This window comes from Camelina sativa, chromosome 5 (genome assembly GCF_030686135.1).
Source record: "Camelina sativa cultivar CO46 ecotype springtype chromosome 5, ASM3068613v1".
Classification (NCBI taxonomy): Eukaryota; Viridiplantae; Streptophyta; class Magnoliopsida; order Brassicales; family Brassicaceae; genus Camelina; species Camelina sativa.
In genome coordinates, this window is record NC_141884.1 from 40444176 (window position 1) to 40458620 (window position 14445).

Here is a 14445-nt window from a genome sequence, read left to right on the forward strand (position 1 = left end):
CGTATCTTTGTCAACAAATCGTATCTTTTACAGCCATTCATTATTAATTAATGTTTTAGTAATTGCTGAGATCTTTCTTGAACCAAAAAAAAGGTCCAAAACTATAAAATGTTGCATCATCAATTTAATCCGAACCAACTTATCCAAACCAATTAGCTCCGGTCCCGTTTCTTTGTGTCATTGAACCCGGTCCAATTTCATTATCTGCTATTTCAATATCTGTGCGAGTTATGCTTTCTGTCCTACTCATTAGTCGTCAACACACATTGATCAATGATTAGTCGAATCCGAGAGTAGAGATTTAACGCTAATTAGTATTCTCTCCGTTTCAAAATATATAATTTTTTTAACTAAACCACGTAGATTAAGAAGTTTTTACTTTTAACAAGTTCAACCAATCAGAAACAATACTGTATAATATAAAATATTAAACTAATCTAAAAGTTACATAGAAACAGTACGTACGAGGATGCTCTCGAAACCTGTTGTTAAACATACGAGTTAAATGTTTTAATAAAATTGACATTTGTGTAAAAAACACTCTGACTTCTCCCGGCAGTGACCATTCATATAAAGAGGCATCCCACAAGAAAAATGACCACTATAAAAAGAGCGATTAAAAGAGCAACACTTAGGCAAACTTGCAGATAATCCAACTTCTCCTGGGAATCAATCATATAAAAGAGGCATTCCGCAAGAAGAATGTACACGATTAAAAGAACAACCCCTAGGCAAACTTGCAGATACTTCGACTTCTCTTTTTGACCATTCATATAGAAGAGGCATCCTGCAAGAAGAATGACCACGATTAAAAGAGCAACCCATATGTAAACTTGTAGATACTCCAACTTCTTCTGATAAACAATCATATGAAAGAGGCATCCCGCAAGAAGAATGACCATGATTAAAAAAGCAACCCATACGCAAACTTGTAGCAGATACATTCTTCTTTACTTATTTTCAAAGATCCTATTCCTATGCCTTAGTTTTTTTCTTTCTAATGTCAAAGAATTCGAGAAGCTAATAAGACTATATATATAGATGCGGACTGGAAGAATCATATCATAGAATAAAAATAAAAGGTGAATATTTGAGATTAAGGAAGTTTTACTTTCTTTGGAATATGGAAACATACTTTATTTACGGTGGTTAAAGGATGTGGTCTCATGAATCCCATATTTTAAACTTAAACGTAGATGTATACATGGTATATGTATTTTATGTTATATACAATATCATATTATCTTTACATTTTTTTTAAATTATGTCTTTTTTTTCTACATAACTAGATTTTAACCCGCAGTATTATTATTTATATTTTATACTGTATTTGTTTGTTAAAAATTGAATATTTTGCAAATAAAAAAATAACTAAATTGTCCGACCGTTTGTGCGACTAAATATTTATATCATTTTTTTACCCGTAATATACTCCATGACTATTTGTTTATTATATTTATTTTGTTTTGTTTAGTGTTTGAAATTCTATTTTGATTTTTAATTATTCAAAATAAATAATAGAAATATATAGTAAGTCATTTATACGCTATGATTAAGTCATATTTTTCCTAGTGATTTAATTATTTTACACATTCTTAGTCAAATCAACTTAAATTTTTTTTTCAGGGTTGACTTAATAAGACTATATTAAGTTAAAAAAAAACTGTAGTTACAAGTTAAAAACCAACTTAAGTATGCAGCAGGAAGTGAAAAAAAAAACTGTAGTTACAAGTCAAAATAATTGGAAACTCTACTAAAAGTAAAATCATAAAGGAGAAAGAAAAGCATCATCATGCATGAGAAACTCTACAAAATAAATATAGCTTTTTCATTCAAAACATTGCTACACCAACTTCTTGATGAGTCCAAAGAAGGTACAGTTAAGACAAAAAAAATTGGGCTAACTTTATGTTAGCTTAGATGGTTTTAAAGGCCAGTCTGAACGGTTACACGAGGTCGAGGATCTTGGCGAAGAAAGATCTACGGTTTGTCCAAAAATTTGTCAAGAAGGATATGAAGTTCAAGACTGGAGTTTTGTCCTTGGAAGGAGCATCAAGTCCTCTGAACTTGGCTTTACTTCCGCTTCAAGAAACTCCTTCTGACTGTTTCTTTAGACGCAATCACGTTTTCAGAGTTCTGAATTTTTGTGTGTGTTAGACGTAATTAATATTAAACCAAAATATACTTATGTAGTGAGAGAATAATCGTTTGAATGTCCTTGAGATATTAAAACTTTATTAATGATTGAAAATAGTCCCATACTAAACTCCTTTAGAAAAGAAAAGAAGAAGAAACCAAACACATAGTAAGGAACAACACGATTAGCAAAAAACTTAATATCATCTTAAGAGCTCTAGATAAGATAAACCAACAACCATATAATTATGTAAATAGCTTTCTGTTTAAACATCTGGCCTATCCTGCATATTCTCTTGATCATTACGATTTTTTACGAAAGATGCATGCCGCAACAAGAAGCATTACGACTATAATAGCACCCAATATGCAAATGTCCAGAATACTTTGCGACATTCTTATTTTCAAAAATCCTATGTCTTAGTTTTTTTTTTCTTTTTTTCTTATGTATAAAGAATTCGAGAAGTTAATAAGACTATATATATAAATAGATGTGGACTGGGAGAATCATATCATAGAATATAAATAAAAGGTGAATTATTGAGATCAAGGAAGGTTTACTTTCTATGGGATGTGAAAAGAAACATTTTGTGTTTGTTAAACTTAATTATAATCTATTAATTGAGGTATATTTTTGTTATATAAAGTATCATATTATCTTTACATTTTTTAAAAAATTATCTCTTTTCTTTTCTATATAATTTCATTGTTTCCAAGTTAATTTCTTCAAAAGAAAAATGTAGTAAAAAATAAGATAACATCCTCTCCACATTTTAGATTAACAAATTTCCTTAAATCTATACTAGTATTTTTGCAGCACTTTTTGCTCAAAAATATTTGTTTGGATACATTTACCATTGAATGTCATTAAATGCTTATATTTATAAACAAGCAAGTCAAAAATAATTAAAATATTTTAAATATTCATATATATATAGATAATGTTCTACAATTAATATAGATATTTAGAAGATTTATTCCAGATTAAAAAAAAATTATTTTCCTATCATCTCTTTTTGATTTTAAAATTTAAATGTATTGAATCATCATATAATATATAAAGTTAATAAAAATGTATCTTTTTCTGCATAAATTTGATTTAAATTTTAAATATATCTTTATGATAAAAGTTAATAAATTTTTTAAGAAGTTTATTCATAAATGATATATCTAAACTTAATAAAAAGTTTTAAATTATGAATATTTAAATATATTAAAATTTTAAAACAACACAAAGGAGTTGTTATATTACATGACATGTTAGACGACATGACATAATTGAAATGATAACACTAAAAATAAAATATTATTAACATATACTTCAATATGAGTTAAATCCTCATTTTACTATTTTAATAATATCCTATAAAATATGTTGATTCAAACTGATTTGATTAAAAATGTATAAAAAAAGAATTGTTGTGCTGTATACCGTGGAGTATATACTAAATCACTAAAATTAACAATAGAGTACATTAGCAAAATTAGTATTAAAATAGTATATTAACAAAAAAAAATAAACAAAAAACTTGAATTTAATAATCTAGTACATACTAAGATGACACACACCTGAATTTCTCTGATCCTGGCACCAAGGAGTAATGGATATGAATTATTTGTTTGGCTACAAATTGGATCTAAAACATTACTTGTAAACTTGAATAAAATACTTTACAAATATAATAATAAGCAGTTCCATAAACAAAAGTAACAAAAACAGAATTTGGATCTACCTCGTTGCATTAGTTAAAGAAAACTGTGGCTCTTTTAACAATTTATGATGATGATATATTTTATAAAAAAAAAAAACTCTCCCGGATCATCTTAGGACTCATGTTCTTCACTTGCTGCTGCATCAGAAGTTTCTTCTTCGGTGGGGTTAGGGTTAGGGTTAGGGTTAGCTTCATCTTCTTTGGGTTCGGCTTTGTCTTCGTCAGCCCCCGTGCGACGGTTGTTAGCGGCGGCTTGGAGGACGTGACTGTAATTACCTTTCTCAAGGAAAAGCTGGCTGAAGTGGACTTTACAGTAAAGGATGCCGTCGAGAGCAGCATATGAAGAGTGTGTTAATGGACAACCACTATGTGCACATCTGAAGCAAGTCTTGTGGTAAGATTCTCCTTCCATTGTCATCTTCTCTAGAGGATAAACTGTTTTCTTACAAGCTGCACATTTGTCTTGTGTTCCGCTAAAGAAGGAAGATAACCTGTTTGGAGCCTTCGACTATGCAGATGATCACACCAAGAAAACAGATTAGAAAAAGATGGAAGAAATAACAATAAAGAAAAAAAAAAACAGAGGAATGTATGTTGAAGAATTGTCGTTCATACCGTTTCATTCGATTTCTCGGTCTTTCCTGCTGTAAGAAAGATCAATCAAGAAGACAAAGTATCCACTAGATTAAAAGATTTCAACAAAAGATTAAAAGAACAGAGGATTTTGACAAACCTGTTTGAAAATTCTTGCTGAAATTTCCAGATTCTTTGAAGAGTTGTTCAAAATGGGTCTTGCAATACAAAACTCCATCCATGGATGAGTAGTTACTTATCTGTAAAAGACAAGACATGTTTTTTTTTTTTATCATAGAAACAAAGAGGAACAATAAATGGAGACAGAAGAAGAAGAAGAAGGTAGATAGATATATACCACGAGAGTGCCATTACAATGGCTGCACCTGAAGCATGACTTGTGATAAGGCATTCCTTCCAATGTCATCAAATCCATAACGTATACCGTCTTCTCACACGCCTTGCATTTGTCTAGTGTCCCTGTAAACGCCATTGTTATCTCTCTCTCTCTCTCCCTTCTTCTTCTTTCAAATTTACGAAAGAGTTCGAAGATGGATCAATGTTTTTCCTTTTTTTCCCCATCTATGAGCTCTCTGCCTTTTTATTATATCAAAAACCTAGGAAGGGCCGGGCAAAATTGTGTTTGTTCTGATGGTTGAGATTCGAGTGAGGAGAACCCTTAAAAATATGTCTAATATCAATCTAATATTCTATAATCTAATTATGGATTAGCAAAGGGGCACACACGAACAAAACGCTATCATCAAAAAAAAAGAAAAACACTATTTACGCCCATTACAAAAGCTTATATATAACCTTTTCCGATTTTAAGTTGTAATTATTAATGAAGATCCTTATAATACATACAACAAAGAATACACCTAACCTAAGTTAAGTTACCTAACCTAACCTAACATTACAAGACTGCGCCTTATAACCATCATAGTTTATATACCTACCTACCCATCACCATCAGTAGAAAATGATTTTGTTATGTAACTAGAAGAAAAAAATGTTACTTATCAGAAGAACTCAATTAAGAAATTGAAAAAATGGCAAAGAATTAAGTGTCACATATGACAAAACAATAAAACATAGGGTGAATCGGAAAGAAAAGGAAACTATGGGTTATTGATGTAAAGAATAGAAAACAAAAAGGTCGTTTTGATAAATAAACGATAATAAAGTGAGAGAGTCTGTGAAAGAAAGAAAGAAGAGAAAATCCATTGACGCCCTAAACAAAATAAAGACGCCGGCGAGTGTGTGTGGATTCGTCACTTTCCTCCTTTTGTAACCGAACCACTCAATAAAAAATTTTCCCGAGAAAATTTTCTCTTAATTCACTTTCTCTTCTTCGGATTTGTGTTGTGATAATATCAATCGGAACTCTCGATTCGTTTTTTTTTCTTCCCTTTCTGGCGGACCGGTTTGTGGTTTTATTTGAGCAATCCCGATCTTGCCTAGAGTTTGTTTCCACGGATCAGTTTCTTTAGAACCCCTAGGTTTTTGTACGAGCATTCTCTTTCTTCTGTAAACTCTCTCAGATTCTTTCGTAGTTTTTTTTTTTGTAAAAGGTCGATTTAGGGTTTGTCTGTGTCTTAAAAAAGTTTTCGAGATCGAGATTTGTGATGAATAATAATAACAGAGGAAGGTATCCACCGGGTGTTGGAACCGGACGTGGTGCGCCGCCGAATCCAGATTATCATCATCAGTCGTATCGTCAGCAACAGCAGCCTCAAGATCATCAGCAGCAGCAGTATGTTCAGCGCGGCTATCCGCAGAACCCTCAGCAGATGCAACTCCAGCATCAACAACAACAGCAGCACCAGCAGCAACAGTGGTCAAGACGCCCTCAGATTCCTGGAAACGCCAATAACGCTAATGAGGTTCAGAAGACGTCTCAGTCCGAAGCTACCAGCGAACCTAAGTAAGTTCCTGTTCTTGGAAACAACTAGTGGTTACGTTTTGGTAGTTATGGATAGATTTGGATTGCAGTGAGTAATGATTTGTGCTGTGTAAAGACGTTATATGTAATGTGATTTTGATTTGTGGTGAAGTTGTATCTCTTTGTTTTGCTGATGGATTCTCTGTTACTCTCAGTGGCCAAGATTGGAAGGCAACGTTAAGGCTCCCACCTCCTGACACACGTTATCAGACTGCGGTATGGCTTCCTTGAGAACTTTTGATATTTTTCAGAAACAAAGTATTCTTGAGGATTGTTGTTTGTGTTGAACATTGTCTTTGATATTGTTTCTGCAGGATGTGACAGCTACTAAAGGAAATGAATTCGAAGATTACTTTCTGAAAAGAGATCTGTTAAAGGGAATATATGAGAAGGGTTTTGAGAAGCCATCTCCAATTCAAGAAGAGAGCATTCCAATTGCTTTAACTGGTAGTGATATACTTGCTAGAGCCAAAAACGGCACAGGAAAGACTGGTGCCTTCTGCATTCCAGTCCTCGAGAAAATTGATCCAAATAACAATATTATTCAAGGTATGCTGCTACCCTTTTTTTCTTTTTATTGTTGAGTTGTTGTGTGATCAGTTGTCTATGCCTAGTAGAGTGAAACCAATGACTGGGTTCTTTTCTATATTGTGAAAAAATAGTTACTGACTGACTGTGTTTTTCTTTGCAACACTTGTTGTTCCATCTTCTTATGCAGCCATGATTCTAGTGCCAACGCGAGAACTGGCCCTTCAGACATCACAGGTCTGCAAAGAGCTTTCCAAGTATTTGAATATCCAGGTAATGGTCACCACTGGCGGTACCAGTCTGAGAGATGATATCATGCGACTACATCAACCTGTACATCTGTTGGTTGGAACTCCTGGAAGAATATTGGATCTTACAAAAAAGGGTGTGTGTGTTTTGAAAGACTGTGGAATGCTTGTAATGGATGAGGTGAGCTCCTGATAGCTTTTCCTAATATCTTGATCTTAACTATATCTTTGTGATATGGCTCCCCAAGTATATGTTCTTCATGTCATCATTGCTTAAATCGATGAATAAAAAACTGTGGGATTACTGCTAAAAGGAATTTTCCTAATTTTGCCTTGCATTCTCTCTGTTGAAGATTCAAAAATTATGGTATTATACTTATGCATATTAATACTTACGACTGCTAAAAGTCATTTACCCCTTAAGCCTTCTTTCTTCTATTTCTTTATCTACCTGATGTTGATTATGTTTCTGACTTCTTACTAATGACTTTTTCCAGGCCGACAAGCTTTTGTCTGCAGAATTCCAACCTTCACTAGAGGAATTGATACAGTTTCTGCCACAAAATCGTCAATTTTTGATGTTTTCCGCCACATTTCCTGTCACTGTCAAGGCTTTTAAGGATCGCCATCTCCGGAAGCCCTATGTTATCAATCTCATGGATCAACTCACGCTTGTGGGTGTCACACAATATTATGCCTTTGTTGAAGAAAGACAGAAGGTTCACTGCCTCAACACACTTTTCTCTAAGGTCAGATGTCTAGACATATCCCTGTAACTACAGAAGTATTTGGCACTTGATTTGGATGTTCTAAACTAGTTATGTTTTTCTTATATATCCCAGCTGCAAATAAATCAATCGATAATTTTTTGCAATTCTGTCAATCGAGTGGAGCTGTTGGCTAAGAAAATCACAGAACTTGGTTATTCATGCTTCTACATTCATGCAAAGATGGTTCAAGACCATAGAAACAGAGTGTTCCATGAGTTCCGCAATGGTGCTTGCAGGAATCTCGTCTGCACCGGTATGCTTTGTGTTTGTCAAGCATGTACTTTAAACATTGACCACTTGTAGTTTGACAATGATGATGATGATTTGACTTATTGTGAAATGACTTGTGCAGATCTGTTTACTCGTGGAATAGACATTCAAGCTGTGAATGTAGTGATCAACTTTGATTTTCCTAGGACTTCCGAGTCGTATCTACACAGGGTAGGTCGAAACAAAATTTGTTTATGATCTACCTAAGTTCTCTCTCAAGGACATCCTCATATTTCTTAATTCATGTTGTGAAATGCTCAGGTGGGACGATCAGGACGGTTTGGACACCTTGGATTGGCTGTGAATTTGGTAACATACGAGGATCGCTTCAAAATGTATGTCTTTCCTTCTTTCCACTGTTCTAACGGGATTTTGTGTCGGTATAGTTTTCTTAGTCATTTATCATGTTCTGAAAACAGGTATCAGACTGAGCAGGAACTTGGGACTGAAATCAAACCAATTCCTTCTAATATCGATCAAGCAATCTACTGTCAGTAAACTTGTAACCGTGCATGAAACGTTTCTCCACCTGAAGAGAGACACGGGTTGATTAAAATGGTAAAGACTAATCTCTCTCTTAGCTTGTCAAGACAATATTGAAACAGAATAAAAAAAAGCTAGCTAGATTTCATCTTTTAAGACCAATGTGCCCCAATGTTTCAGGTGTTTCTCAAAGCTCGATGGGGAGGAGATGAGGCAACTAGTGCTTGGCGGTTCATGTAAAGAAAGACTCGTTACAGAGTTGGTTTGGTTTCTAATCTCTCTCTCTAGACTTTTTATATTTCCTGGTTCTATGAAACCTTTTTACGTTGCACTTATGGCTCCTCTTTGACTTGGCTAGTAATAAAAGATAGAACGTATGACGGAACTCACGTATGACCCTCCTCTCTGTTTTGTTTTTGTGTTGGGCTTTGTTTGGAACTATGGGCCTCAGCACATTTAGGATTTCTATATCATGAAAGTTGCACTTTGTTTATTTTATTTTTGTACTTCCATAAAAAAATTATTTTGATTTTTCCAAAAGAATTTCTTTCTTCCTCATGCTTGTTGTTATTCTTCTAGTTGGTTGGTATTTTATGCCTCAGTAAATATTTTACGTAATCTTTAAGCCTATTATTATTTCATCCGTAATGTTTATAACTAAGTATTGGCAATCATGTTTGTAAGTGTTATCTCAATTCAGTATCTAAAATTTTTATTGCTGTGTAGATCTCTCCCTACTTGACGAAAAGATATGATTTCATTTAATTCTTACATTAAAATAAACATTTATGAAACATATGTAGCAGAAAAAAGAAGCGTATAGTAGTATACGGGGTTTTGACTTGTAGCTGACCACATTTATTTATGATTGGACCCCACTGGTATGTCAGCAAGGTCCTTCTTACACAAACAGTATCTTTTGCTTCTCTATCTTTGACTCTTTGTGATCCCTAAGCCTACACATACATTACGTGTCTACTTTCTATTGGATTGTTTTATGACTCTGTAATTAATTTCTTATAAGAAAAACTAGTAATAGTGAAATTTGGAGTAAAAACCACAGCACAGAAACTTCGACAAAAATAACTCTCACAGAAGAAAATATCTCAAATATATAAAAATAGTCAATTGATAATAAATGAACCATGTTTTCGTTTTTTAGTTTATAATTTTTTTCATTAAAACGTGTTTGTCACATCACATTTCATTTCCATCGGCTAGCTCTCCTACAACACAAGTCACTGTCGTCTCCATTACTTACACTTCCTGCTCCTTTCTTTATTAACTTCTCCATGAGTATTATTTTTTTTTCTTTCTTTTTTTCTTCTAAGATAACAATAAATGTTTCTCTCTGTTTTTTTATTTCCCGGCTAAAGAGGGATGTCTCGTATTATCCGCCATTAATGCACTTTTATTTCCTGTTTCTTGCAATTTTCAAACCCTAGCCCACTTCTTGTTTACTTTTTCCCCTTGGCTGTTTTCGACATCAAAACTTGGGGTCATACTCATCAGTCATCATATCAATCAAAATTAAAATGAACCACCCTAATTCACAAAATATTCATATGCTTTATATTTTTGTTTGACAATGAAACTCTGAAGTTTTACTAGGAATTATTTACAAAAAAAAAAAAAAACACTATATAGGCAACCCTATTTATTATTTGCAAAATTTGGGAAAATGTTAAACAAAAGGGTCCAAATATTTGCAATCATGATTTTTTGTTGTTCTTGTTTGAACGACCTGTTGTTGCTGTCATGAACATTAAATACAAATCTAAATAAATGGTTGTACGAATTTTTGCGTGTATTAAATGCTCAGGGCCGGCTCGAAGCTCGCTGCTGATCGTCCTTTTTTCGTGTCTCTATTCCCACACACAATCGTATTTATTTATTATTTTTATTTTCTCTAATAATATCCCTATATAAATAACTACTACTACTATACTATATAGGTATCAAAGAAACATAGATCGTAAATTCATTGCTTCCTTTGGCTTTTTATTTCATCTAGACGACATTAAAACCAGACCAAAAAAAAAAAAAAAAAAAAAACATTCATACTTTATTTTTCCCTTATTTCAAAAATTCTCTCTTTATTTTCACTTTGGGGCTTGTCTATCTCTTCTATAATGAGTCTAAAAGTCTACTAGCTGTTTCAATTGTTTCGTCTCTCTCTCTCTCGATTAAAAAGAAAGAGCTATTGTTTTAGTGAGGTGAAGGGACAACAAAATGGGAAGAACACCTTGTTGTGATAAGAAAGGTTTGAAGAAAGGTCCATGGACGGCTGATGAAGATGAGATTCTTGTTGCTCATATCCAGAAAAATGGCCATGGTAGCTGGAGAACACTCCCTAAGCAAGCTGGTAAACAAAACAAAACTCTTCTTCTTGGAGAAAGTTTTCATCTTTACATCAAGCTTTTTACTGAAAACTCAATTACTTGGAGAAGAATTTTTTAAATCTTTAAAAAGTTTTTTTTTTAGGCTTTTATAGAAACTTGACAAATAGGGTTCTTGAGTGAAGCTTCATAAAAAGCGTTTCATCTTAATAAGTTTTGGTTTGACTATGGGAAACTAAACAGGTTTACTTCGTTGTGGAAAGAGTTGTAGACTGAGATGGACAAACTATCTAAGGCCAGACATAAAGAGAGGTCCTTTCACTGCTGAGGAAGAGAAACTTGTTGTTCAGCTTCATGCCATTCTCGGAAACAGGTCTTTTAGTACTTTGTTCTCCACCTTCTTCTTCTTCTCTAGCTTCTTTAACATTGTCTGATTTTTTGGTTTTTTTTTTCTCAGGTGGGCTGCTATAGCAGCACAGCTTCCAGGAAGAACAGACAACGAGATCAAGAACTTATGGAACACTCATTTGAAGAAACGTCTTTTATCTATGGGTCTTGATCCTAAAACTCATGAGCCAGTAACTTCATTTGGGTTACCCAAACAAGCTCCATCTTCTCCCACAACTCGCCACATGGCTCAATGGGAAAGTGCTAGAGTTGAAGCTGAGGCAAGGCTTTCTAGAGAATCGATGCTCTTCTGTCCTTCTTCCGCTGGTGGAGCTGTAAAAACCGACTGTGATCACTTCTTACGCATATGGAACTCTGAGATTGGTGAAGCTTTCAGGAATCTTGCTCCTTTAGATGAATCAACAACTACTAGTCAAAGCCCTTGCTCTCGGACGACATCTTCATCATCTGCACTACAAAAGAGCTCAACAAAGTCTTTTGGAGGGAAAGAGGTTGTTACTGTGGCGATTCATGGTTCTGAGTATTCCCCATGTTCAAATAACCTCGAGGATGACTCAACAGACTCTGCTCTTCAACTTCTTCTTGATTTCCCAATAAGTGATGACGATATGAGCTTCTTGGAAGAGAACATTGACAGCTACACAGAGTCTCATGTTGGTGTTGTTTCCATGGGTTCTAAATTCTAATCATCTTATGAAAGTCTAGTAAGAAAAAGTTTAAAACTTTGGTTCTTTTTGGTCTTCAGAAGTAGAGCTATAGTATCTATGTAAATTAGCATTAGTTAGTATTAACTTGATCCTTAATGAGTTGAGCATCAATCTTCTCTTCATGATTTTGATAATGCTTGAGAAAAATAGCACAAGAGAAACAATGAACAAATATTTCACTCTGAAGTTTTTTCACACACAAAATTAATATACAAACAAGATCAATACAAAGCCATATATATGAAGAGAAGAAGAAGACACAAATTGTTAACACTTTACAGTTGAAAAAACACACAAAGAAACATGTATTGGAAAATATCAAGATTTAGAAACATCCACAAGTAGCCTTTGGAACAATTCCAGTGGCTCTGTATTTAGCAGCAGTTTCTTCAGCTTTGAGAATGTCTTCTCCACGCTTAGCTTCAATCATAGCTCTCCTCTCTTCTGCTTCCTTGTGAATCGCTGCAACCTTATTCTTCATCCTCTCTGCATACTCTGCTTTCTTCTTCTCTAGTTGCTCCTACATTCCAAAACACATTTCAAATTCAATATAGTTTCCATCTCAACTCTATAATGCCAAGTTTACTATATATACCTCAATTTTCTTGAGCTGCGCTTCAACAGCAGCTTTCTTGCTGTTTTCCCAAGCAAGAACATCAGAGATCTTCTTCTCAGCTCTGTTCCCATTTCAATTTGTTAGCAAAAAATCAGACAAAAGAACCTAAACGATCATATAAACATCTCTTACTTGTTCTCTGCTTTGCTCTTTTCGCTATCTTCCCACGCTCTGACGAAAGACAATCTCTTCTCATTTGATAAATCAGCTAGCTTAACATCTACAATACAACACAAATGAAAAGCTCAGTAACAACTTCCACAAAACATTTATTCACAAACCAGAAAGTAGTCACATAAGGTTTAATTATTGCTTAAGCTCTCACCTCTATCGAGAGAAGCAGACGAAGATTTCGTGGGTTCAGGCTCTATAGGTTCTGCAAGAATCTCACTCCATTAGAATAACATCAACAACAAAAGAAACCCAAAAACTTGACACAAAGAGAGTCACAAGCAGACGCATACAGATCATATAAACATAGAATCATATAAGTGTATGACAACAACAAAACAATAAATCCAAACTTAAACCCGAAAAAACCATAATTTATTATCAAAGCAGAAGCATATCAGAGAGTACCAATCATCAATGATTCAATATTATGCCTAAAGACAAAAAAAAAAACTTACTTTCAACAACGGTAAGGGCTTTGGAGTCATCAGTAATATGCTCCGGAGATGGTGTTTGAACTTTCTCCTCCGTAACGTCTTTCGTGACATCAGCCGGAGTCGGAGCCGGAACAGGGGCTGGTGTAGGAACCTCTACCGGAGCCGGAGCTGGAACAGGAGCTACCGGAGTCGGAGCTGGAGCGGCAACCTTGGCCGGAGACTCTGTGTCTAACGCTATCTTCTGTTCCTCCGCCATAGTCTTCTCAGCCGAAGAAACAGAGAGAACAAAAATAAAAATAAAATAAAAACGAAAATGACAAAAATGAAATAATTTATTTTATTTTATTTTCAAAGCAACAGAAAGAGGTTTATACTGTATACTACAATTAGCTGATGATACCGTGTAGCGTATTTTACAGCGTTTTCTTTTGTTTAAAATTATCTTATTTTCACATCCGTTGAGCTTTACAAAGTCATCAGATCCTACGGCTAGAACACAAAAGTCAGCTTGCCGACAGACAGGTAATTTACGGTTAGTTAAATAAATACTACCACGTAATAAATCATGTCAACAGTTTTGTAACAAAGCATTTTTTTAATAATTTAAAAAATTCTAAAAATACAGACTGTTTTGAGAATAATCAAATACTAATAATTAAGTGGATCTTCTTCGGTTTAAATAATAATAATAATATTATGTCGGGACAAAAGCATGACGTGGAGGAAGACACGCTGGAGACAGATACGTTTAATAAGAAGATCCAAGAGTGCAGCAGCATGTCTTTCTGATGAGTTGTTTTGTTTGGCGCGTGGAGGTTATCCTTTTCTTTTTTTTTTTAGTTTGCATCGGTTCAGTGCGTGTATGATACGTGCAATAGTAGATGGGCCTGATTTGATTGGGCCGATTTCATATTAGTTAGGAGATTGATTTATCCATTTCGAAAAAAGATAACAAAGAGCTAACGGACAAAGTTTGTTGACCAAAAGACAACTACTCGACAAGATTTGTTTGACTTAAACTACACGAAACTCTCTCAAGTCTCAAAAAATTTAAACTTTGTTTCTGTAGATATATATATGGTTGAGAAAAAACCTTCTTAAT

The 14445-nt window shown here is 34.1% G+C and overlaps 4 protein-coding genes across 5 annotated transcripts; 2 read left to right on the plus strand and 2 right to left on the minus strand.

Annotated features, from left to right (window-relative positions):
* Positions 1-3767: 3767 nt before the first annotated feature.
* On the minus strand, positions 3768-5257 carry LOC104788410 (LIM domain-containing protein PLIM2c). 2 transcript variants are annotated; one of them, XM_010514155.3, is made up of 4 exons: positions 4780-5257; positions 4582-4681; positions 4464-4489; positions 3768-4356 (listed from the first exon to the last, which is right to left on the minus strand). In XM_010514155.3, the coding sequence occupies exons 1-4, from the start codon at positions 4912-4914 to the stop codon at positions 3961-3963; spliced, it is 657 nt and encodes a 218-aa protein (XP_010512457.2). In that variant the 5' UTR covers positions 4915-5257; the 3' UTR covers positions 3768-3960. The 2 variants fall into 2 exon arrangements, with proteins under 2 accessions (XP_010512457.2, XP_010512456.2); XM_010514154.3 differs by having other exon boundaries at positions 4464-4492; positions 4780-5180.
* Positions 5258-5564: 307 nt separating this feature from the next.
* On the plus strand, positions 5565-9205 carry LOC104788412 (DEAD-box ATP-dependent RNA helicase 12). Its single transcript, XM_087452177.1, has 10 exons — positions 5565-6348; positions 6522-6582; positions 6681-6915; positions 7085-7323; positions 7640-7891; positions 7985-8165; positions 8265-8353; positions 8444-8517; positions 8602-8740; positions 8846-9205. The coding sequence occupies exons 1-9, from the start codon at positions 6050-6052 to the stop codon at positions 8678-8680; spliced, it is 1509 nt and encodes a 502-aa protein (XP_087308303.1). The 5' UTR covers positions 5565-6049; the 3' UTR covers positions 8681-8740; positions 8846-9205.
* A 1301-nt stretch (positions 9206-10506) lies between these two features.
* Positions 10507-12230, plus strand: LOC104788413 (transcription factor MYB17). The gene is made up of 3 exons (XM_010514157.3): positions 10507-11030; positions 11248-11377; positions 11462-12230. The coding sequence occupies exons 1-3, from the start codon at positions 10898-10900 to the stop codon at positions 12096-12098; spliced, it is 900 nt and encodes a 299-aa protein (XP_010512459.1). The 5' UTR covers positions 10507-10897; the 3' UTR covers positions 12099-12230.
* Positions 12231-12283: 53 nt separating this feature from the next.
* LOC104788414 (uncharacterized protein At3g61260) lies at positions 12284-13993 on the minus strand. Its single transcript, XM_010514158.3, has 5 exons — positions 13365-13993; positions 13061-13111; positions 12868-12955; positions 12715-12796; positions 12284-12639 (listed from the first exon to the last, which is right to left on the minus strand). The coding sequence occupies exons 1-5, from the start codon at positions 13597-13599 to the stop codon at positions 12445-12447; spliced, it is 651 nt and encodes a 216-aa protein (XP_010512460.1). The 5' UTR covers positions 13600-13993; the 3' UTR covers positions 12284-12444.
* Positions 13994-14445: the final 452 nt, after the last annotated feature.

Excerpts from the sequence above, each read along its gene's own strand:
- LOC104788412 (XM_087452177.1), top strand. The coding sequence starts at position 6,050 with ATGAATAATAATAACAGAGGAAGGTATCCACCGGGTGTTGGAACCGGA. Across the intron at positions 6,916-7,084 it reads AAATAACAATATTATTCAAG|CCATGATTCTAGTGCCAACG; the intron begins GTATGCTGCTAC and ends CTTCTTATGCAG. Across the intron at positions 7,892-7,984 it reads TCAACACACTTTTCTCTAAG|CTGCAAATAAATCAATCGAT; the intron begins GTCAGATGTCTA and ends TATATATCCCAG.
- LOC104788413 (XM_010514157.3), top strand. The coding sequence starts at position 10,898 with ATGGGAAGAACACCTTGTTGTGATAAGAAAGGTTTGAAGAAAGGTCCA. Across the intron at positions 11,031-11,247 it reads AACACTCCCTAAGCAAGCTG|GTTTACTTCGTTGTGGAAAG; the intron begins GTAAACAAAACA and ends GAAACTAAACAG. Across the intron at positions 11,378-11,461 it reads CATGCCATTCTCGGAAACAG|GTGGGCTGCTATAGCAGCAC; the intron begins GTCTTTTAGTAC and ends TTTTTTTCTCAG.
- LOC104788414 (XM_010514158.3), bottom strand. The coding sequence starts at position 13,599 with ATGGCGGAGGAACAGAAGATAGCGTTAGACACAGAGTCTCCGGCCAAG. Across the intron at positions 12,956-13,060 it reads GTCTGCTTCTCTCGATAGAG|ATGTTAAGCTAGCTGATTTA; the intron begins GTGAGAGCTTAA and ends GTTGTATTGTAG. Across the intron at positions 12,797-12,867 it reads AAGAGCAAAGCAGAGAACAA|AGCTGAGAAGAAGATCTCTG; the intron begins GTAAGAGATGTT and ends AAATGGGAACAG.
- LOC104788410 (XM_010514154.3), bottom strand. The coding sequence starts at position 4,914 with ATGGCGTTTACAGGGACACTAGACAAATGCAAGGCGTGTGAGAAGACG. Across the intron at positions 4,682-4,779 it reads ATTGTAATGGCACTCTCGTG|ATAAGTAACTACTCATCCAT; the intron begins GTATATATCTAT and ends TGTCTTTTACAG. Across the intron at positions 4,357-4,463 it reads CCGAGAAATCGAATGAAACG|TCGAAGGCTCCAAACAGGTT; the intron begins GTATGAACGACA and ends TCATCTGCATAG.